The sequence below is a fragment of the Cryptomeria japonica genome, chromosome 10, assembly GCF_030272615.1.
Source record: "Cryptomeria japonica chromosome 10, Sugi_1.0, whole genome shotgun sequence".
NCBI lineage: Eukaryota > Viridiplantae > Streptophyta > Pinopsida > Cupressales > Cupressaceae > Cryptomeria > Cryptomeria japonica.
This window is the reverse complement of record NC_081414.1, coordinates 226,829,276-226,854,851: the sequence shown is the minus strand read 5'-3', so window position 1 is coordinate 226,854,851 and position 25,576 is coordinate 226,829,276. Positions and strand designations below refer to the sequence as shown.

The 25,576-nt window shown below is 36.1% G+C and overlaps 1 protein-coding gene across 3 annotated transcripts in view; it reads left to right on the top strand.

Moving 5' to 3' along the window:
- The window catches only part of LOC131077815 (ATP synthase subunit O, mitochondrial), an 84,848-nt gene that overhangs the window by 32,024 nt on the left and 27,248 nt on the right, over positions 1–25,576 (top strand). For all 3 annotated transcript variants that reach the window (XM_058015383.2, XM_058015381.2, XM_058015382.2), the window contains exon 5: positions 16,702–16,788. In XM_058015383.2, the coding sequence (XP_057871366.2) occupies positions 16,702–16,788 (87 nt within the window). The remainder of the gene's footprint in view (positions 1–16,701; positions 16,789–25,576) is intronic.

Here is a 25,576-nt window from a genome sequence, read left to right as displayed (position 1 = left end):
AACCAACTGTAGTACCTTGGAGGTTCGCCATGAGTCATCATCCTTGAATGGTGTCCTGTGCTGCTTCCTAAATTGACAAGCTCCACAAACTCGCTGATTTTGAGTCTGAATCTCAAGTAAGCCATGATCTAAATCTTCCCGAACAAGCTGAGCAAGATAATTAATGTTTGGGTGGTCGCATCGCTGATGCCAGAGACTGCTGATAGAAAATGATTTATCTGCAAAGGCATGCTTTAGAGAATCACCCGTATCCACAAGTCTATTGAGTGTCATTGATGTCAATTTGTATTGCTCATTTGCTACGTTGTTTGAGAATGTTCTGATTGGTGGCTGTGTTCAGTTCGATCTCTGCATCTTCCCTACTTCAGCTTGTGCCATCTGTTGATGGAGTTTTCTTTTTAGCAGTGATGATTGTGTGCCTCTCTGTGGATTCTCTGTATATCCCTGAGAATGTGTTTTGTTTCAGTATTCTTTTTCTATGTTTCAGGGAATCCATTTTCTGATCTTTCAATCAAGAGTTCGCTGTATTTACCAGCTACTGCAGTCGAATTTCAGATGCAAAGCGTTTTGTTTTTCTCCTTTCTGTCCTGCAGTAGGTGTTGATTTGGAAATATACCTCTAGTGGAACAGGTGGAGTTTTTGGGCAGATTTGGTATATGTGGCAATTTTCTTTAAAATCGTATTCAGGCGCTTGAAGTGAAAAATATTATGTGGCTATTTGTATGCGGTAAAAAAAAACCAAATATATCGTGGAGCTGATATATTGACTAAGCTGGCGTTTAACTAATTATTGGAACTGATTCAGTCTTTTGCAGAGTGCGTTCTTTTGTTCGTTTTTTTTTGGAATGAGTGTGTGTGACAAAGGTAATTAATGTTGCATCTGGAAGAAGATTTTTTTTTTGAAAGGTAATTAATGTGGATTCTAGTTGCTGTTGCATGAGAGAGTGCGTGGGTGTCCAGAGGTTTTAAAAAATCGATTATAGAAGTATAGAGAGAAGTGTGTTGCAGTCGTAACAAATAGGAATATAAATATCGAGCAGTGAATTTTTGTGTAATGTGAGAAGATGCTGAGTCGATTTGAATTGAGGAAAACTTCCTTTTGGGATATGCTCAATCTTTTAAAAATCCAAGTTGTATTGGTTTTTCTCTGACTAGGAGTTAGCAGAGCGGCATATATTCATCTATAGACTACTATGTATCTTTTACAAGAGATTTATGAGATTTCAGAGTTCGTCTTTAATACCAAGCTGTGCTGGTAATAATGGTTGGTATAAGATTGTGTGACTGTGAACTGCACACATGATTTTGATGAGAAGCAGAGTATTGTGTTTCAACCATAGGAGCAAAAATCGTTTAGGGAAAAAATCGACAAACCAAAAGTATAAGATTTTTTGAAAAATTCGGCCAAAAATGGGGAAAAAATCAGATTAAAAAAAAAACATAAAAAATTGTAGAAAAAGAGAGAAACTATTTTTTAAAAATAACTTCAGGGCATTTCCATAGCATAGAGATATAAAGAGCAAATAAAATAGAGTTTAACCTGTGAATTGTAGAAAATAAATTTTTGTTGTTTATATTCATATTACTGATTACATAGGCAAATAATCAGTTAACTTTTTAAGAGCGTAGTCACCAAATACACCAAGTAGTTGTCTAAGTCAGATCAAATATTAACCAAGACTATGAAGTAACTGAGATCAAAAGTTATCAGACATAGTAAAAGTGAAAGCCATTTTGAAGTGATCCAAGAATTTTATTGTGATTGAGGCAAGGAGTTTTGTAGGATTAATTCAATATTTTAGAAAGCTTATCAAATCATATTCCACAACTGCAATGCTTTATATCATAATCATTTGGGGAAAAAATTGGCAGACCAAAAGTATAAGATTTTTTGAAAAAATGGGTAATAAATTGGATTTTAAAAAATCATAAAAATTTGTAGAAAAATAGACACAAACTACTTTTTTTAAAAACTTAAGGGCATTTCCATAGCATAGAGATATAGAGAGTAAATAAAATAGAGTTTAACTCATGAATTGTAGAAAATAGATTTTGTTGTTTATATTCATATTGCTGATTACATAGGCAAATATTCATTTAACTTTTTAAAAGGGCAGTCACCAAATACACCAAATAGTTGTCTAAGTCTGAGATGAAAGATTAGCTAAGTCTATGAAGTAGCTAAGATCAAAATTTATCAGACTGGGATCCAACTATTGTTAGGGATTTAGTAAAAGTGGAATCCATTTTGAAGTGATCCAAGACTTTCATTGTGATTGAGGCAAGGAGTTTTGTAGGGGTATTAGCTAAGTCTATGAAGTAGCTGAGATCAAAATTTATCAGACAGAGATCCAACAATTGTTAGGAATTTAGTAAAAGTGGAAACCATTTTGAAGTGATCCCAGACTTTCATTTTGATTGAGACAAGGAGTTTAACCCATGAATTGTAGAAAATAGATTTTTATTGTTTATATTCATATTGTTGATTACATAGGCAAATATTCATTTAACTTTTTAAAAGGGCAGTCACCAAATACACCAAATAGTTGTTTAAGTCTGAGATCAAAGAAGATTAGTTAAGTCTATGAAGTAGTTGAGATAAAAATTTATCTGACAGAGATCCAACAATCATTAGGAATTTAGTAGAAGTGGAAGCCATTTTGAAGTGATCCAAGACTTTCATTGTGATTGAGGTAAGGAGTTTTCTAGGGGTAGTTAAATATTTGAGAAAGCTTATCAAATCATATTCCATAGTTGCAATGCTTTATATTCCCCGATGACAATTGGTAAGTCTTTTATATGGGGTAGAATTCAACAAAAGGCATTTGTTTAGTTGAAATAAAAGATTAGCAAGCCATTGGTTTTGGCAATACTGTTGAGGTGTATTTTGTATACTATCAAACACAGAATAAAATACCCAAGGGTACCTTATCCTCTCTTGAGTAAAGCCTCTGATTGCTGAAGATATCGCGAAAAAGGATCAATTAGGATGACTCCAAGGTTCTTCGTTGTAGGATCTCTACGTGTGGATAAGCTCTTTGTGGTATGATGTGATTTGCTGGAATCACAAGGGGACTTACATTTGATGATTGAACGTCTGATCTGCTTTGAATATTGCTGGAACACAGGATTTCACTAGCTTGATTTTAAAAAAGGAAAAAAAGATGAGGCGAGGAAAGGATCTAATTCTAATACTAAGAATGTAAGAGCAATGAATGATCTTTGATGAAATTCTAACTAAGTCTTGTTTTGACATCGCAGGACCATCTCCACAAGGCTAGTGCGATCTTCGAAGGAAAGCTTTATGATGTTCAAATCATCACTACAGGCATATACACCATCAAGCTGATGCATATCAATGAAGAAGCGACAATTGAAGTTGAGTTTAAGCTGAATGATTCCAGTTGACTACACAAGGCAAGTCTGTAATCAACAAACTACTAGTAGTATGGATATGCGAATTTCACCATCAATCAAGCACATTTCTTCCACTCATCTAATAACATAAAATCAAATATGAGAAGTATAAAGACCATGCGAATTGTCGAATTGACCCATAAATTTCACCATTTCTTCAATGAAGTTACAAGTCTTTTACAACAACATCTTGGCAACAATCTTTGCCTTCTCTCTCTACTCTACTCTAATTGCTATTCTATCAACTAGCTAATCACCTTCTAACTACTCTCTATCCGTCTTCTATTAACTGCTTTCTATATGCTTTACAAAATGAAGAGCCGGGGCTTATATAGTGCCCACAATACAATTCAATGGCTTAGATCAATTTGAGATCAATGGTTAAGATTCAATAATGAAAACCCTAATTAGGGTTTGTTACAACCATTACATAACATTTAATGCTTGACCAATGATAAAATTGTATTGCTTGGACACATGTCCTCTCTGGAAAATTCAACCAATGAATAGTCGGGGTAGGTACATCGAAGTTTGTGCCACCTTCCATGAGTTAGGTACATTGAATCTGGACATGCTGAGGTGGATCCATCCGACTGCAGAAGTGATGACTAGGATGCCACCTCGTCTGACACTTGTAACTTGGTAGATATTCAACTTGATGTTGTTGAGAAGCTAGCTTTAATTAATTTTTCTGGAGCTATCTGCTTCTTCAACGAACTCTTGTTCTAACTCCTTTTGTCTTTGATGTACAGGATGATGATGTACCTCACCTTGTAATGCTGGATTGGAAGAGGTCGCCCTTGATGACGTTAGTCCAAAGAAGGCCGTCCTTGTCGATGCTTGACTGGAGGAGGTCGCCCTTGTCCTTGCTTGATCGTCCCGGAGGAGACCGTCCTTGATCTGGCTTGATTTTCCTTGATGAGAGCCTTCCGACTTGTAGATCCTTTGAGCTTGGGAGTCGCCATCTTGCTACCTACACAACATTTCAAAATTAGTAATATATCTTGAAGTCTAAAGTTTAAACTTAAAAGGAAGATTCAAGATTTTAATTAGGAAACTTCATGATAAATGTTGAGTTATCATTTCCTAATTAACCATGTAATACTTGGATTTTCCAAAACAAATGTCTAAAAAATCAAACCTTGAATAAGGGTGTCAAGATGATTTCGCCATGCCTCCTCTTGAGTTTTAAACTCTAAGAAATGATGTAAAAAATAGATTTCGCTAGGCAAAGTGTAGATCAAAGCCTTCTCTTGAACAAATTGCGCCTCCTTTAGCTTGGAAAAGAACTCCACCTTCCACTAGCTTCTTCAAGATCTGGAAATCCACCTTCAAATGTCTTCAAAAATCTGGAAATTATCCTCCAAAATAGCAAGAAATTCGCCTCTCCAATTTGCTACTCCAATTCGCATTTTAAAACAATGAACGAATGATTTGCATTTGTCCCCAACACCCCTCTCTTATAGAGCGCTCACCTTCTTCAACCATGAGGCCGACTTAGCAAATAAAAGGTGAAATAATAAATAAAACCTCAAAAGGAGTAGGCCGACCTAGCAAATAAAGGCAAAATAATGCCCTGTGCGCTCAACTTTTAATTTTTTATTTCACAAAAATTAATTTTAAATGCCTTTATAATAGAAATTCGATTTTTTGAGGCCCAAAATTAATTTATTAAATGCCAATTTAATTAATTTTTTCAAATATTTCGAAGTTGGCAAATTTGGCTTCTAATGCGATTTGGAAGATGTTAACGTCCAAAATATGGTAGAAAATAGTGAATGCCAATAACTTCGCTTTGGTCCCTTGGAGAGGGACATGAGCACTTTTTTGATTTTTAGGCTAGGATTCTCAATTTTTGAAGCCAAACCTTTGTTCACCATGCTTTAGAAGATTCTTCCCATCTCATACAACGTTGCCTTAGCATAATCTCGGAGGGAATTAGTTGTTTTCATAAAAAGTGGGACGGTCCTTCAGTGAGGGACGGGAGCACTTTTGAGTCCATTGCATGAATTCTTGATCATATTAATCTTCAATTTACCCTCAAGGCGTAGAATATCACATTTCACACCATCTTGAGCCTTGGTAAAAAATATCATTTCAAAATGCAAGGTAAATGGTCATATTTGGAAAAAGCGCTCTGGTCCCTTGGTGAGGGACGGGAGCACTTTTGCCAGTTGTCGTCAAAATTTGCAACTCTCGCATCTCAATTCCACTTCAAGGCATTTTAAACACTTTTTCAAACTTGCGCCTTGGCCTCAATTTGTCCAAAATTGGTGAGAAAGGCAAGATAACATGTTAAGTGCTCTGGTCCCTTGGAGAGGGACGGGAGCACTTTTGCAATTCCAAGCCAATTCGTCCTTCACTAGTCTTCCAAATTATCTTCAATGGATGAATCTTGCCTTCTTTCATTCATTTCAATCACGCAACTTGCCTTGCCTTTGCAAGAAATTTGTATTTTTAGAAAAGTGCTCTGGTCCTTCAGTGAGGGACGGGAGCACTTTTGAAAATCGCTCTGGTCCCTTGGAGAGGGACGGGAGCACTTTTCACATCTTGGCATACTTTTTTGTTCTTTAAACCTCTCAATTGCGTCTAAGGCATAAGACATGATTCGTCCTTCCCATCCAAGTCAAGTTTTGCCATAAAACATCAAACAAAGAAGAGAAACTTGAAAAAGTGGCATGGTCCTTCAGTGAGGGACGGGAGCACTTTTGTCTTGGTCCCTTGGTGAGGGACGAGAGCACTTTTTGACTTCTTGGCATACTTCTCTGTCTTTTAAACCTTCGATCGCGTCTTATGCATAAAACGTCCTTTCTCCCTCTTATCCGAGCCAAGTTTTGCCATAAAATATCAAACAAAGAAAAGAAACTTGAAAAAGTGGCATGGTCCTTCAGTGAGGGACGGGAGCACTTTTTGTCATTTGGGTTGATTTACTCCTTTGTAGACTACTTAAATTATATTCAATGGACAAAACATGCTTCCCTTAACCTCTTCAAATCATAAAATCACCTTAACCTTGCAAAGATAGTGCAAATTTGAAAAGAAGTGGCACGGTCCTTCAGTGAGGGACGGGAGCACTTTTTGCGCTCTAAGCCAAATTTTCTCTCTTTCCACCTCGAAATTCCTTTGCTAGGGAAGATTTCATCTTACTTCATGCTATGAATAGAAGTTAATGTCCAATAAAGGTCTAAAACTGTGCATATAAAGAAAAGTGCTCTGGTCCTTCAGTGAGGGACGGGAGCACTTTTGACCTTCTAAGCCAAAACTTCATCATTTCATTGTTTTCAATCAAGTTTGGATGCTTTATCATGTTCATTTCGTCCTTCACCATGCCTTTGATGTCTCAATTTAGCCAAACAAGGCCAGGAATGGCTCCAATAAGTCTTTTCGCCTTGGTCCTTCAGTGAAGGACGGGAGCACTTTGCCTTGGTCCCTTGGAGAGGGACAGGAGCACTTTTTCCTTTAACCTTCAAAATTCACCATTTTTGTGCTTTCAAAATCTTCAAAAATATCAAGTCATGTCCAATTATCATTCCGGAAGACCCTGCACAAAACAAAATAGAAAAGTCAGTGACAAATATGCATAAAATAACATTTGTGCTCTGGTCCCTCAGTGGGGGACAAGAGCACTTTCGTCCTTTCTGGCTAAAATATTCAAAATTTAGGTCTCCAATCATTTCACTAGGCATTATTAGGTCATCTTCAAGGCCGGGAATCAGTTATCTTGAAAAAGTGTCATGGTCCTTCAGTGAGGGACGGGACCACTTTTTGTGTTTCAAGCATCATCTTGCCTCCGAAATTTGATCAAAATTTACCTAAGCAAGAATATACAATTTCATCTTCAAAATGCTAACACTTAGACAAAATTTGAATTTTCCCAAAAAGAACCCTGACTAGACCTAACCTGAGACATATCTGACTTTCCTGACAGACTAACCTTACTTCAATAATCTCAATTTTCGGGAGGACGCTTAATAACTTTCAAAATTTTGACTGGACTCAGCTTGAAAAATATCCAAAAGAAACCTCTAAAGCTTAGCCCTAACCCAAACAACTCACTCACTCACTCAAAACCCTAAAAGTAGAGAGAAGAACAGGCAAAACAAAAAACGAAAAGAGGGGGTCCCCATTTGCAAATGGGCGATGTGTGAAAACGTCACAACAAATACCTAGCTTGCAACTACTATTTTAGGTAGAGACAAATTTTAATGATTGTGTGTTGGAGGTGTTAAAATAATATTAATATCTTCTATTTAGCTTTTTCTTTTTAGTTAATTAACTTTTAAGCTTAATTTAGCTTTTAAGCTAAATTTAGCTTTCATGCTTAATTTAACTTTCACGCTTAATCTAGTGTTTAGCTCTTTAATCTTTTACTTTAACGTTATGTTCTAATTATAGAACATTGTCTTGTAACCTCTATATATACGTGTTTATATCTTTCAATATAATTATCTGATTATTGAATCATTCATTCAATTTATTTTTCATGGTATCAGAGCAGGTCAATGGGATTCTTTAAAGTTTGGCGAATTTTTAAATAAAAATTCATGGCCTTCTTTTTGGAATATTTTCCTGATTTTTTTTAATTGTTTTTTTATAAAAAACGATTTTTCTTTTTTGAAGGCTTTTGAGGGTTTCGAGGGTTTTTGGTTCATGGGCTAGGCAGCAGTTCATGTTTTTTAGGCTTCTGGAGATTTTCTGGCTTTGCAACCTAGAGGTTTTTACTTTAACGACTAGTTCTATTTATAGAACATCATCTTGTAACCTCTATTGAAGAGATTTTTAAATTTTTTTTTTTTTTACAAAAGAGTAGATTATTTTTCTCTTCCAGGGCAGATTTTTTTTTTTTTTGCAGGTTGAAAATTTTCGACTAGGGTTTTGACCCTTCAGTTCAAGTTGAAATTTTATTCTGGTTGTAGATTCTTGGTGGGCTTTTCGAGACCTCAACTGGGTTGTTGTCAGATTTTTATGGGTGCATCGTTTTCCGTGCCTCGCTTTTTGAGCCGTAGGATTTGAATTCTGATTTCAAATTCTTGGTGGGTTTTTCGAGATCTTTTTTGGGTTGGTCTCAAATTTTTCTAGGTGCCTCGTTTTCCGCGCCTCAAATTTTGTGCTAGTGAATTTGCCTTGGAATTTTAAAACAGTCCGCGATTTCTTCAAATTTTTTGGACGTCAAGAATTGTGGTGTCTTTTGGGCATTGTTTATGTTTTAAGTTTGCAGAAAATTTTAATTTCTGGGTTTCTTCCAAACCTTGGAATTCGTGCCTTGGAATTTGTGCCGAAATTCTCCTCCAGGGTTTTAGTTTTTTCAGCAGCTGCTTCTATTCTGATTTTTGAATCAGATTCTTCTGTCTTATGCTTTCACTAGGTTGACCTTGTTCAACCTTCATTTTTCGTGATGGCATCTTTGACAAACATCATGTTGGAACACAGTCAAAAGTTCAACAACTGCCACAACACCTGGAAGCAGTGCATGTTCACGATATCTGAATATGTTTACCTTTATCGAATTGATTTAGGCCAGACCTCGTCTTATAGGTCCCAAGGTTTTCACGATTTTTTCCTGAAAAAATTGTCTGTCGGTTTTTTGATTTTTTCCACAAAAAATCATGGGAGGGTTTTCACGATTTTTTCCTCAAAAATTGTTTGTAGGGTTTAGAATTTTTTCCTTAAAAATTATTATATGTCATCTGCAAAGCTTGCGTGGGATTTCTAGGTTTTCATAATTTTTTCTTCAAAAATTGTTTGCTGGTTTTTACAATTTTTTTCTCAAAAATCATCTGTAATACGCGAAGTTCGCGTGGGATTTGTGATTCGCGAAGTTCTCTGGTTTTGATCGATTTTTCTCCTCAAAAATCGAGCTTTGTTGCAGTTAGTTTGGGTTGCACTTGCCAGGGCGAACATCTGCAACCGTGGTATCTTGCAGTCAGTTTTGGAGTTGGTACTCTTCTGCAATAGGGTTTGCTGATTTTTTCCTCAAAATCATGGTTTTAGGCTTTAGTAATTTGTGTGTGCTAGATCTCTAATTCGCATGTGAAGGCTACATTAGCTTGGATGGCTTTTTGTACTCTTGGTCATTTACATTCTGCAGATCTTGGGAGGGTCTCCGTAGCAGCGGATGGTCTTTGCATTTGTGATCATAACACTCGCATTTATCAGATTTTTTATGGTGAAAAATCAGAAAACCCACGCAAGCTTTGCAGATGACAGATAATAATTTTTGAGGAAAAAAAAGTGAAAACCCTGGGACCTGTAGGGTGAGGTCTGGCCTAAATCAATCTGATCAAGGCAACGGCAACGATATTAAGATATCGTGAACATGCACTGTTTCCAGGTGTTGTGGCAGTTGTTGAACTTTTGACTGTGTTCCAACATGATGTTGGTCAAAGATGCCATCACGAAAATGGAAGTTGAACGAGGTCAACCTAGTGAAAGCTTGTTTGTTGTCATTCAGATATATTTTGTGGAGCACTTTAGACATATTGCTCACATAATGAATTGTATGTCTTTGTTTGAGCAAAAAATAACTATTATAAATTAAAAATCTTATATCTATATGTACATATATTAAATATGTCTTTGAATGTTTAGTGTTGTGGTAGAAAAACTCCATTGGTGAGGTAGCCACCAAGGTTCAAACCCCTATTGGGCCATTGAGCTTGTGGGCTTTCTACCTTTGTTGGGTCGTTGAGCTCGCGGGTTTAAACAAGTGAAGTGTGGACAATGATGAACCCCCCGAAAATGGACAAAATAACAAGCTTTTTCAACATTGATTCCACATTGACTCTGATTTTGTCTCAGACTAACCCTATTTCTAAGCAATTCAATAATTTCATTCGTTTTTCTAGGGTTTTGAAAGTTTTTACAATAATTTCACACATTTTTCTAGGGTTTTGCAAGTTTTTACAATGATATTTGGGGTTTTTAACATGATTTTAACGTGATTTAAATGTAAAAAATCTTTGAAAATTGGGTCAACGCTTGGTCAACGATTTTTTTCATGAATCAGGATTTTTTCGGGGAATAAATTGGCTAGCTCCTGGATTCAGGATTAAATAGGTATAATTGCGATTTTTTGCAGACTATTGTGGTTTTCACAATTGTTTGGAGTGTATACATAGTGCAGAAATTTTTTGTCTGAATATTGTAGTAGAAGCTGATTTTTGTAAGTGTTGAAGGTTAATCTGCTGTATGTGATGTTTGAATGGTTTTATACATCCCTGTATAAAACATTGTTATAACTTTTGTAGTTCTCAAAAATCTGGAAATAGTACTTGTTGGAGGCTTTGATGGTGGAGTAGGTGCTCATTTTGGAGTTGGAGCTTTGATGTAAGTTTGGGTTGGAGCCCATTTATTTTAATGAAGGTTTTGCTTACCGTGGTTTTTTACCCGAAAGGGTTTTCCACGAGATAAAAATTGTGTTGTTTCTCTAAATTTTTGTCCTTCATTTCTATGAGTTTTCAGTTGTAATTTTCTATAAACTACTAATTCAAGCCCCCTCTTAGTAGTTTTGTGTGTTTTTTCAAAGTTTGTATAGACCATGATACTCGATGCCAACACCCACAATAGTTTGGTGTCGAGATGCACCAGAGTCTATGTACCAAGTAGAAGATTTCACATGATCTGCAGGTCTTTTCGCCATGAAAGCATAAAATGCAGATTCTTTCTGCTCTGAGTGCTCTCTGACATTGGCTTTAGGGTGAGACACTCCTTGCTTCTGATGTTCAGAAGCCAGACAATTTTGAAAGTCCTTTATCAAGTGACCATACTTGTGGCAGTAGTTACACTGGACTTTCTTCTCCTTCGAGCTATCCTGAGACTGACTGGGCCTTTCTGCTAAGAGGACTGAGATGTGCCTTTATCCTTGTGAAAGGATTCGGCTGCAAAGGCTTGTTTTGCAGAGGACGAAGTGGCACTGCTACCAAATTGTTGTTTCTAACGATCCTATTGTTGAAGTTTGGTGCACAACTCTGAAAACTTCAAGCCAACATTAGTTGAAGTAATGTTGAGCATTTCTATAAAGTGGTCATAGGATTTAGGTAGACTCTTTAGGGTGATGACTACCATATCCTCTTCCTCAATTTTTCGACCAATTGCTTTCAGTTGATCTCTAATGTCCTTAATCTTTGTCAGATGCTCATATAAGGACATACACTCATCCACCATGATAGAAAATAACTGTTTTTTCAAAAAGAACGCATGACTCTTGTCTGATGTCGCATGGAGAACCTTCAAAATTGTCTAGATCTCTGCAACTATCTTGCTGCATGACACTTGAGGCAGTTGATCATCAATAACCAAAAGTGTGATGAGCATGACCGCTTCTCGGTTGCGCTCATCAAACTTATCTTGATTTTGTTCAAAGATCGCCATCATCTGTTGTTGGTATGTGTTGTAATTTTTGCCGTGAAATTCCTGACTGCCTTCCAACATTATGTTGATCAAAGACGCCATCTTGTAGGCTTTAGGAGACCTGAAAAATGAGATTCATTGAAGAGGTGAAAAATAGTTTTTTGAAGAGCATTGAACTTGAGGCATGAATCCCAATGCTTAAAATGAGGCAGATTCAGGTATAGAATTCGAGATTGAATGTAGTACTATTGGAACAAATCCCAATGTACGGATTTAGAATTTTAGTCAGACCTAGAAAATTCCAATGAAGACCCCAAAGAATATGGGAAAAAACCCACAAAGAATTGGATCTTTAAAAATTTTTGGCTGAAAAAATAGAGGGTTTTCTGCAAAACCCTAGTCACAAAAAAAATTGAACCCAGAAAAACCGAAACCCTAGATGCAAGTCGGAAATCTGAATTAGTAGGTCGGAAAAATGTGGAAAACCCTAGCTGGAAATTCACAGGTTCATCACTGGAAAACAAAGCTGAACTCAGGGCAAAAAATTGCTGTTGTCTAAAATTCACTTATCTGCTTGAAAATGCTTAGAAAAACTGCAGAAATTGCCACAAGAACCATCGGGTTTGGAAAAAACATAGAAAAATGTGAGATAAATTACACCAAAACCCTCCCGCGAGCATAAGTTAACTCCGAAGAATTGGATGCGTGGGCAAAGACGACACCTAAAAAAAGCATAGAGTTGGGCTGAAAAACAAAAAAGCCTAACATGGCTCACGAAACTTGGAAAAATCTGTCGCAAGTTTGCAAAGGAACGAACGTCGGTTGGAAAGGATGCAAAAACCTGTCACTAAAACCCGTTAATTAGATGTAGGCCCACAAAATATGCTCGACAAGAAGCAATGCGTGTTAATAACCCTCGGATTTGTAGACATGAGTTTTAGAAAATTCTTCACTAAAAAAAAGCTCGATGAGAAAGCTTTCATAATTTTTTTTCAAAAGATCTCATTCCTGCTTTGATACCATGTTCAGGTAATTGCATGATTTATTAAATGAATGAAGATGTACATATAACAATTACAAAGACGGTGTTTCTATTACGAAACAATCGTAAATTAAAGAAATTAGAAACTATCTAATATGTTCAATATGTTACATTATTGACCATTAACGAAATAATTATAAAGATATTATTCTAATAGTAGAAACAAAATATGGAATTAGTTAACCTGTATTCCAAAATAAATGGGTGTATCGAATGAACTGTCGCTTGTGTATTTTACAGTTATAATTAGGGGAAATATTTATAGTTCAATGCTAGATGTCAAATGGACTATAATAGTAAGCTTGAAAAATGGTACACCTGGATTTAGTAAAAACTAACAGAATACCTAACACAAAAAAGAAATAAGCTCTTTTTCAACAAGATATAGCATAGAATAAGCTAGTTTTTTCATCAAGGATTGCCCAAAATGTTATTAATTTTTTGTTTTCTAAAACTAAACTCTGTCTAGGGGCAGCACAAATGGTCGTGGTGCAAGCAATTTTTCACAATTTTATCGCTTTCAACTAAGCTCCAAGTGTCCTATTAAACCCTTAAAAAAACATGAGCATTGAAGCAATAACGGAGTATTAGCCCCTAACTATGTTTGCTGCCAACATGTTTGTTGGTTTTTGTTTCTATGGATTGTATTTTTTGCTTCAATTTTACTTTTTTCTCCTTGCTTGTGCTTGCAAATGAAATGAATATCTTTTTCAAGCGTTAAAGATCATTGCATGTTTTACGATTTAAGTATTTCAATTTTTTTTGCTTCTTTTATCTCTATAGCTGCCAAGATTTGCTGGAGGGAAAAGTGAACAAAAGAAAAGTTTAAAAAATGAATCCCACAGATTTGTTTCAGTTTCTGCAAAATATTTTGAAATCCGGTCTAGGTTCACTCACATGGAATGCAAACTGGGCTTCAACAAGACTTGGATTCGGAGCCTTCAGGGAGAAATGAAAGATACCAGCTTAGGATATAATGTAAAAACTTAACAGAATTCTAACAACAATCGTAGCTTAGAATAATCTTATCTTCAGCTTAATTCCAAATCAAGGAAGTTTCAAAATTCAAAATGCCATGCTATGGGTAATATTGTTTGTTTGGAATGTGAATACTTCATACAACATCATAACTACTTTCAGAATACACCTTTATCTAGATTGTCCTATATAATTGCAGTCACAATTTGATATTTCAGGTCCCCTCATCCAAAGACAGGTCTGTTTCATAGACAATACCCAACATCTCAGTATGAAATCTTCCAGTATCGACAGAGAAAGAATTACCGTTATATTGACTGTCTTTGCTGCTTGTGGATTGACATTGCTTGCCCTCAAACAATTCTCTGTTGCACCACTGGGATCCCAAACTAGCCATATAAAAATACTGTATCATTCCACTTCTCCACTCTGATGTAAGCTGCAGGGCTGAACCTTGCCACTCTGTTATTCTAAAAGCCTTACCACTATCAAGCTGATTAATGGGTTCCCAATCATCACGCTGTCCCATTCATCAAAAATGAGGAGATGGAAGTATCACAAGAAACTATCAACAACAAATAACTCTCCAACTCCACATGATCTTCCATGGATGTGCAAAAGACCCATCATTGGCGCACGAGAAAACATATCAGCCCATCCTAGGTTGCTGATGCAGACCCAAATAGCACCCATAAATATAAAAGTCAGACTCATGATGATGTAAGAAGTACTTCTAATGACCAATGATCATAGTGCCTCATTGTTTTGCCAACTTCCAATGATGAAGAGATGATCCATATTTCTCCGAAACACCCAAACAGCTGCTGCCTTTGAAGCTAATACCATTGAAAGATACCAACTTAGAATATAATGCAAACACTTAGAAAATTGTAACAACAATCAGAGCTTAGAATGATCTTATCTTGTGATTACTGAAACCACCATCTGCTTGTGTAAGACCTCCTTGAAATTGGTTTTGAGTGTCCACAACCAACATGCACCAAGGCATGAATCCATCGTCCAAGCACCAAATACAATGATCACCCTTCAATAGCCGACAAACATCCCTAATTTATTCAGTAATAAAATGGAAATCGCCGAATACTAATGAAACCATTTTACACTGTCCTATTAAAGTAATTTTGTAATGTTTCTATAATGGTCATTCAATTAAGATCTTTCCTTTTTGTAGTTAGTTTCTTTTTAGTATATTTCGTTTCGTCTTTCTATTCTTGATCGTTTCCATTATGGAAACATCTTCTTGTAATTGCAATCTCATTAATTAATTGCAACATTTAATTATCGTTTCATGGTATTAGAGCTTAGTTTCTTTTTTGGCGATTTTTGTTAGTAAAGAAATTTGTGGTTTTTGTGATTTTTTCCCACAAAAATTCATGGAAGTGTTTTGCTTGATTTTTTTGGCAAAAGTTGAGGTGTTTTATTTCTGTTCGCTACTCATGATGGCCGCGAGTAAAGTTTTTGAATAGAGTGGGGGTTTTTGTACTAAAAATCGTGGATGGGTTTTCTGATTTTCTCCACTAAAAATCATGGAGGGTTATACACGATTTTCTCTTCAAAAATTGTGGTTTTATTTTATCGTCGTCAAGTCCTAATTTGAATAGGGGTTTTATTTATTTCCTTTGCCAAATATTTGAACTCGCGACTTTACAAATTATAAGCACAAACTATAGAGGAGTTGTTTGTGGTAAATAAACACCGATATTTGGAAAGGCATGATAATAATATATTTATGAATATTTCAAACTTCAAATGTTTGGCCAAATGGTCATCTATGGAGCTTGCATACTTTGAAATATAAATCGGCAATATGAAATATAACATGCGCCTCACACAAAACTTACGACAAATATGTACATTTCCCACATAGTTTTTATTATTGAGAAACCAATAGCTTTTTTCCCAAATAAGAAATAAAACCAATTATCTTTATTTCTGTAGTAAATCCTTACAAATCTGCCCAGCTGTGAACTCCGTTGCGAATCCACCTCGTGGAAGAACCGGGTTTTTGTCTAGCCATTCTATTGAACTCCTGAAGGTTTTCGTCTCCTGAAATCATAAGTCATTTATCAAATTCCAGCATATCCAATCCATCACTAGGAACCCCCTTATAAAGATTTCCAAGAAGAATCTAGAAAATAGGCTAACTTGGAGAAATCTATTTAATAGTGTGACATAATATTTTATTATTTTATTGTTATTAAATTAATTAATATTAACTCGTTATTGAAATATTCTATTTATTTTTGACATCTTAATAAAAATCAATTTGATTAATTGTCACTTTAAAAATTGGGAACATTACAAGAAAACCGGTAACATAATATAAAAGGTGTGTTTACATTTATTGTCAACCATGTATATGCTTTTTGGCAACCACTCTTCTACTTACTTTGAAGGAGAAGGGCTATGCAAACTAGTTGGCTAGCCTTTGCTTCATCAAACATGAATTCATCCATCACTTGTGAGATGGTGATGAATTTTTCTAGCTCTTTTTGGCGTTACCCAAAGAGTTTCAAACTTCAGATTACTGTTAATGTGTACTGCACTCCTGAAGAATATTCAAATAGATATCTTTTCAGGTTTTAGTTTTTATTTTGTTATATGCTAATGCAAAACAAGAGTTCTAACATTTGCAATAACAGCATTTTGTATATTTTTAAATTTTTTTGTTTGGTATTATTCTTAAAGAATGTGGTCAATGTTGGAGGATTTAGCTATGAATCTCTGCTTGCATTTTTTGGGGTCTTATCATCCAAGGATTCAAATATTTGTTTACTTGCCTAAGAATGCCAAGATTTCTTACAACACTTACTACTTTGTTGAATTTAATAGCTGGAATGTATTCGCAATGATTTCTATACATATGATTCTTATTGCTTTGTTCTTTCTCTCAGCCACTTCCGGAAAAAGAAGAAAAGGATCTCAGGAACGTTGTGGTAAATCTAATTGGTGAGGGAGTAACTGTGAGATTGGAACAGAAGGTAATTTATATGAGACCTGAATTCACTAAATTTTTTCTGGGCATTTTGAGCTTTTATCTACCTTGTCAATGGTTTACTTTTCATGCTGTTTGGCATGTGTGAGGGAGAGGGAGAGAGTTCCCATTTTTTGTCACTTGAACATGTTCTACTTACATTTTTAAGCTTCCATTTGAAACCAACTCTGCAATATTTCTGCCAAATAAGGTGTTAATTTCATTTCATTTTCCTTATGCCATTATTACCGATACCATGCTGTGGTCCTCTGTATATTTTGGCACATCTGTAAAACAGAATGCAGCATGAGTTTGTGTGTCAATGGGTAGTGTGATCATTTTAATTTATACTATTACATTTCCACCTGTTTGAGTCCTTTGAGCTTCCAATTTGAACTTTACATGCTATGGATTCTCTTGTGTTGTTTTTGAGGACTCTTTTAGTCTTGAGCTAGTAAGGCCTGTTGCCCAGCTCTATGACTGCTTATTTGTCCAGTTTTCTATGGGAACACATCTCTGTTAAAAAAGACTCTCTTTTGCTGGGAGGTAGGGGCTTGGATGATATTTCAACCCGCTGTCCCCATAATGGCTTCCTGCATTGGGACATTTCCTTTGTAGGGGATTATCAGGGGACCTGAATTAAAATAAATTAAAAATAGTGAAACAAATACATTATTAATAATTATTAATTACTGTTAGTTCAATATATATATATACTTCCATAGACTCAGATGTAGTGGTCAGGTCTTGGTCTAGTTCGGCCTTAGTGCAGGTCTTGAGCTGGCTCACCTAGAGGTTTTGCGTAAGGCCTATGCGTTCATACAAGATTCTATGGAACACATATGGGTCCATCTCAGGTGAACCCAGGGTGGTTTTCGATGTTTAATCAGCAAATCTTGCCTTTTAATTTTTTTTCACCTTTCTGAACCCTAAAAAGTGCAATTCACCCTCCAAACCCTAAAATGTGGCATAGAATACATCTGAAAGGCAAAAGAAAACTCAATTTTCATATTGTGAATGAAAAACAAAAACATTTTCCTCCACGAGTCTTAGGTATGAATGCGTTTATTGAAATTGTTGGCTTAGTTCTTATAATGGCAACCGGTTCTAGCTCCATGAGTCGACCTTGCATCAAAACAAACCCAAACTCTTCCCATGATATACGTTGAATTTGGTACAACTTTTAAGTGGTGGGGGTTTGTTGACGTGTATTTTGTACACTATCAAACACAGAATAAAATACCCAAGGGTACCTTATCCTCTCTTGAGTAAAGTCTCTGAATGCTGAAGATATCGCAAAAAGGATCAATCAGGGTGACTTCAAGGTTCTTCGATGTAGGATCTCTACGTGTGGACAAGCACCAGTGGTATGATGTGATTTGCTGGAATCACAAGGGGACTTACATTTGATGATTGAACGTCTGATCTGCTTTGAATATTGCTGGAACACAGGCTCTTACTAGCTTTGAAAAAAAAGGAAAATAGATGAGGGTGAGGAAAGGATCTAATTTCAATACTAAGAATGTAGGAGTAATGAATGATCTTTGATGAAATTCTAAGTAAGTCTTGTTTTGACATCGCAGGACCATCTCCACAAGGCTAGTGCGATCTTCGAAGGAAAGCTTTATGATGTTCAAATCATCACTGCAGGCATAGACACCATCAGGCTGATGCATATCAATGAAGAAGCGATAATTGAAGTTAGGCTTAAGCTGAACGATTCTAGTTGAGTACGCAAGGAAGTCTGCAATCAACAAACTGCTAGTAGTATGGATATACGAATTTCACCATCAATCAAGCACATTTCTTCCATTCATCTAATCATCTACCATCTAGGATTGAAGATTTAACAAGAAACCATGCATATTGCATGAAACGACACACTTCACCATTACTAAAATGAAAATGGAGTTTGTTTACAATCAATGGCAACAATTTCTTGCCTTGTCCTCCTATTCTACTCTAATTGCTAGACTAATTCGCTATTCTAACTATTGACTCTCTATCTTCTATTCAATTCTCCTTTTTAACTCCTTTTAACTGCCTTTACAAATGAAGAGCCGGGGCTTATATAGTGCCCTTAATACAATTCGATGGCTGAGATCAATTTGAGATCAATGGCCAAGATTCAATAATGAAAACCCTAATTAGGGTTTGTTACAACCATTACATAACATTTAATGCTTGACCAATGAAATAATTGTATTAATTGGACTCATGTCTTCTCTGGAAAATTCAACCAATGGATAGCTGGGGTAGGTACATTGAAGTTTGTGCCACCTTCCATGAGTTAGGTACATTGAATCTGGACATGTTGAGGTGGACCACATTGACTGGAGAAGTGATGACTAGGATGCCACCTCGTCTGACACTTGTAACTTGGTAGATATTTAACTTGATGTTGTTGAGAAGCTAGCTTTAATTAATTCATCTGGAACTATCTGCTTCTTCAACGAACCCTTGCTCTGACTTCTTGTGTCCTTGATTTGCAGGATGATGATGTACCTCGCCTTGGAATGCTGGATTGGAGAAGTCATTCCTGATGATGCTTGACCAAAGAAGGTCGTCCTTGTCGATGCTAGACTGGAGGAGGTCGCCCTTCTCCTTGCTTGATCTTCTTGGAGGAGACCGTCCTTGATCTGGCTTGATTTTCCTTGAGGAGAGCCTTCCGACTTGTAGATCCTTCGAGCTTGGGAGTCACCATCTTGATACCTACACAACATTTCACAATTAATAATATATCTTGAATTGTAGAAATTAAACTTAAAAGGAAGATTTAAGATTTTAATTAGGAAACTTCATGATAAATCCTGAGTTATTATTTCCTAATTAACTATGCCAAACTTAGAATTTTCAAAAAGTTCAAAATTCAAATCTTCAACAATGGTGTTTAGGTGATTACGCCATACCTCCACTTGAGTACTAATTCTAAGAAATGATGCAAAAATAGGAGAATGTGCTAGGGAAAATGTAGATCAAAGTTCTCCCTTGAGCAAAATGCGCCTCCTTTAGCCTTCATAAGAATCAACTCCACCTCCTTCTAGCCTCCAACACTTGAGATAGATTCGCTCCAAATAGACCAGATTTCGCACCTTCCTCTCGCTCTCCAAATTCGCACTTGAAGTAATGAGTGAATGATTGATTAAACTTGATCAAAACACCCCTATTATATAGGGCGCTCACCACTTTGCTTCCCCATAGGCCGACTTGGCAAAATAGGCCTAAAAAATAAATAAAATTGCAAAAAGGAGAGGCCGACTTGATAAAATGATAAAAATAAGTCCTCAAGCGCTCCATTTTTAATTTTAATTTCACAAAAATTAATTTTAAATGCCTTTATAATAAAAATTCGATTTTTTTTTTGAGGCTCAAAATTAATTTATTAAATGTTAATGTGCCTTTTATCAAATGCCAATTTAATTTAATTTTTTCCAAATATTTTGAAGTTAGCAATTTGGCATCTAATGCAATTTTAAAGGATATCAACGCTCAAAATATGGTAAAAAATAAAATAAAGAATGCCATTAATTTCGCCTTGGACCCTTGGAGAGGGACAGGAGCGAACTTTCAATTTAGGCCTTGCATTCCTCATTTTTCTTGTCCGAAACTTCATCTAGGCATTAAAACGACATTTTTAATTGGAATCTTGAGTTTAATTTCACTTAATCTCTAGGAGGGAAGTGCATTAGGACCTTTTTTGCCCTGGACCCTTGGAGAGGGACAGGAGCAAATTTGCAAATTGTCATCAAAATTTTTAATCCTTGCATCTCAATTCCACCTCAAGGCGTTTTAAACATCATTTCAAACTTGCGTCAAGGCTTAGATTTGTCCAAACTTGGAGGGAAAGGTTGGATATTAGGTTTTTCGCCCTGGTCCTTCAGAGAGGGACAGGAGCAATTTTGCAAATTCAAGCTTATCCGTCCTTTGTTAGCCCTCCAAATTATCTTCAACGGGCAAAACACACCTTCTTCCATCCATTTCAATCAAAAAACTTGTTTTGTCCTTGTCAGAAAATTGCACTTTTAGAATCTAGCTCCGGACCTTCAGTGAGGGACAGGAGCGCCCTTTGTCATTTGGGTTGATTTCCTCCTTTGTTGACCACTCAAATTATATTCAACGGATAGAACATGCTTTCCTTAATCTCTTTCAATCATAAAATCACTTTGATCCTGCAAGAATAGTGCAAATTTGAAAATCAAGCTCCGGACCTTCAGTGAGGGACACGAGCGCCTTTTGCCATCATGATCAAATCGTTTCATTTTTCATCTCGAAATTTCTTTGCTAAGGAAGATGTTATCTTGCTTCATGCTATGAATAAATTCTCATGTCCAAGAAAGGTCACAAGATGGTGCATATAAAGAAAATCGCTCTGGTCCTTCAGTGAGGGACAGGAGCGATTTTTGTCTTTGTTGCCCAAAATTCACCATTTTTCAAACTTTCAAACTTTCAAATGCATCCAGTAACGTCCAATCTTCTCTCCGGAAAACCCTGCACAAAACAAGTTAGCCAAAATTAGCGAGAAATACACTTGAACCACATTTTCGCCCCGGACCTTCAGCAAGGGTCAAGAGCGAAATTTACAATCTAGGCTAAATTGCTCAATCTTTTAGTTTCAAATCACTTCACAGGGCAAGGTAAGATCATTTTCAAGGCCAGGAACAAGGTTTCAAATTCAAGCGAGTTGGCAAACGAAATCTACAATGAATTTTGCTCTGGACCCTCAGCAAGGGTCAGGAGCGAAATTTCCAATCTTGGCCAAAATTCATCATTTTCTTCAAGGTTTTCAATCAATCCCAAAGTCCAAACAAAATGCTTTGCAAATCAAAATTTGGTCGAATAAGGCCAGGAATGAGTCCTAGGTTGATTTTTCGCCCTGGACCCTTGGGAAGGGTCAGGAGCGAGATTCGCTTTGGACCTCCTGAGAGGGTCAAGAGCGAAATTCGCTCTGGATCCTCAGCAAGGGTCAGGAGCGAAATTTGTCTTTTTGAACTCTCTATCAGGATAATTTTTATGGAATATAACATTTAAGTATAAGAAAGGAGAAAGATAGAACTTTAAGTTATATTCCATATATACTTTCAGGATGTTTGAGAGTGGTTTCAGACCTCCAGGAGTTATATTGGAAAATCTAGTTTTTGGAGGTTTTTCAGTTTCCAGACTTAGTCAAATTTCAGGATCAGGACTTTCAGACTTAGCCAAATTTCAGGATCAGGACTTTCAGACTTAGCCAAATTTTAGGAGATTCCAGACTTAGACAAATTTCAGGATTAGGACATCACAGACTTCATCACTCACCAACTTGACTTAACTCAAGCAGAACCTGCTATCCAGGTGATCCCCTTGGCGACACTCAAAATGCAAAGGCCAATGGACAAAACCCTAAAAGACCTAAAAAGACAAACCCTAAAAAGCAAAAAGTAGGTGTCCCCATTTGCAATGGGGCAATGTGTGAAAACATCACAACAGGGTTATGTTTGGATTTGTGGTGAATGTAAAGTGAAAAATACAAGGTTATAGTTGAGTGAAAAGCCATTTATGCATGATCCCTGCACAAGACATCAAATTTTGTCTAAGCAAAGCAAAGATGGTAATGGCATTTCAAAGCACAAGTCTTAGCATATATTGAAGAGAGAGAAAAAGTAGATCAAGTGGTAGGACGTAAATCAAATCTAACCTCTTGTTTTATTGGTTCACATTCAATTTGTGACATTTGTCAAATTAAATGTAAGTTTCTCATTGGCTGAAAGTGAGTTGTTGTAATGTCTTCGGACATGTAGTGTCGCGGTGAAAACACTTCATTGGTGAAGCGGCCACCAAGGTTCAAACCCCTGCTGGGCCATTGTGCTCGCAAGCCTTATGTCTTCGCTGGGTTGTTGTGCTCGCGGGTTTGAACAAGTGAAGTGTGGGGATGAGGTCCCCCGGTTGTGGCCTCACCGGTTCATAGCTCCGGGTCAAAAGCGTTTCACGTGGAGACGGAGGGTGTGTCATGCCAGCGTCGCCAGTCATGTTAAAAAGTTTACCAGGCATTATTTAAAAAAAAAAAAAAGTGAGTTGTTGTAATAATATTATAAACCCTAATTAGTGTTCTCCATTTTGAAATCTCGGCCATCAATTATGCATCAATCTAAGCGATTCATTGTAAAAAGCTATCTATATAAGGCTCAGTTTACTCATTTGTAAAGTTTAACAATAGTAGAGTAATAGACAATAGTTCAAGAATAGACAACACTTAAGAATTAGAAATTAAAGTAGAAGTTAGAATAGGAGGAGAAAGCAAATATTGTTGCCAAGATCTTGTTGTAAGAGACATTTTGTTTTCATTGAAGTTATGGTGAATTCTCTATGTTAATTGAACATGTTGCATGGTCTCTACTTCTCATTTGCTTTAAAGTTGGTTAGATGAATGGAAGATATCATTGTTGATGAATGTTCATACTACTTGTAATTTGTTGATTGCAAATTGCAATGCGTAGTCGATTGAACTTTTATGAAAGCGCAACTTCTGTTACTTCATGCTAATTGTTCATATGGTTGATGTGCATTGGTGATATGAAAATCATTCGTTTATCCTTGGGAGATTGCACCGGTTTTGTGTAGTTGATCCTTGATGGCGAAACAAAGCTTGGTTTGGTCACACCTAGTCGAGAATTAGTTCCTACATTCTTTGGATTAGATTAGACTCCCCAAATCCTATCTCTTTTGCCCGTTTTATTTTCCAAGCAAGTAGTTAGAATCTAAGTTCTAGCAACATTCAAGCAAAAGTTAAAGTATCAATGTAAGTCCCCTTGTGATTCCAACAAAATCACATCAACCATTGACCTATCTGCACGTCAAGACTTGACAGTAGAAACCTTGGAGTCATCTCGGTTGATCATATAATTTAGCATCCGAGGAGATTTTGATCAAGAGAGGATAGAGTGTGTTTGGTATTTTATTTTGTGTTAGAGGTGTCTAAAAAACACATCAATAGGTAGTTACTACACAATCCATCTTTTGTTCCTCCATCCAAGTCTCGATCTATTTAACATCATTGTCGAACAATGACCCACTCAAATTACACGAGGTTAGTGGCTAAAACCCTTTTGTTGGTGTTGTCAATGCAGTGATAATTGACCCCCAGTAAGGATCTATTGCAACTTGGAAGTGTATGCTACTGAAGTACCAAAAATTGAATGAAGGAGAAACATTAGCCTCCTATAAACTTGGGTTACTCTTGGTCACAAATTGAAACATCTCTTCTAGGGATCTTGCAAGATGAAATTTGAGGCGTTTGATGCCTCTTGTAATCTTCTGTCCACAATAATTGCAAAGAACTAGTTCTTGTTTCTTAGGGGTTTTATGCTTTTAAATAGGGTCCCGAGACGTGTCATCAACTCTGCTTTTCAATCCAATATCTCAAATGAAAAACTGAATTTCAAAATTTCAAGCCTTAATATGCGTTGAAAAGAATAATAATCAAATTTAAACTCTAGCAGCTAGCCATTCAACAAAAAATAAACCAAAACAAAAAGTTAAGCAGTAAACCTTTCTAGTGTGAGGGAAAAACAAAAAACAAAGGCATAAAAGCATAAACAAAAAGTAGCAGCCCAAATTGGAAGGAGCACTGTCAATACATTAAGGAGTGACGAGAGCTAGAAAAGTGAAAGTGTGAAAAATGAAGACTTTTTTGCTATTATTGTCACCGGCTGATGTTTTGTTTTGGTTGGCAAGGTATTATGTCAAACTCGTGAGTACTCATTGAATTTTTTTGCCAAAAAACTTGCTTTTTGACAAAAGACTGCCTCGAGTTTTTGGGTGAGTGACTTAGGAGTAGTTGTGAATTATGAGAATTCATGAAGTGACAAGTTTTCAATCCATGATATTAAATATATTACATATGGAATGCTTTCAAATATTTATATATATTTTTGAAGTGCCTGGTAAACTTTTTAACGCGATTGGTGGTGCTTGCATGACACACCCTTTGGCCCCACGTGAAATGTTTTTGACTCAGAGCTATGAACCGGCGAGGTCACAAATGGGGGACCTCATCCCTAATTATCAAAGCTAAGGGGTTTGCCAAAGATGAAAAACTCTGCGAGTTTATAAAAGACTCACGAGTACTCGTGAGCCATAGTTAGCCGTGAGTCACTTGCGGATAAAGTCGGCATCAAGTTTTTTAAAAACGTGCAGCAAGGAAAACCCTAAAAACTTGTCGAAAATCACATACACCCGTGGAAAAAATTGGTGCTAAAAAGTAATAAAGTTTTTAGTTGTGAAAACCTAATTTTTATTTCATAGATTCTCTTTTGCAAGTTGTGATGAGAAAGGTTATTGCGACGCCGATGATGTGAATAGGGCACGAAATGTCATGTCCCCCCTTGATCGTATATATATCCTAAATAAAGCAATTATTATTATTAATTAATATAATAATTACCAACAAATGGATATTTGAAATTTATTTATTTAATATTTATCACTAATAATATTCTTGATATATTCAAATAAAAATAAATTAATAATGTATTATTAGCATATATTAAAAATTAGGAACATAATTTACATTTAATGAAGACTGATTTTGGTTATCAGCAATACTGCCGATTTCATACCATTGATATATACACAGCAATATATATTAAAGAAAACATAAGTGCCAATGATTCTATCCTACAAAAGAAAAAGAGATGTTATGCAGCAAAGAGAATTAAAGAACGATTAAATAATTTTAGAAGAAAACAATAAATATTGATTAAGAAAGGTAATCCAAGGAGGTGATTACCAAAGCATATATGATGACAGATTAAACTAAA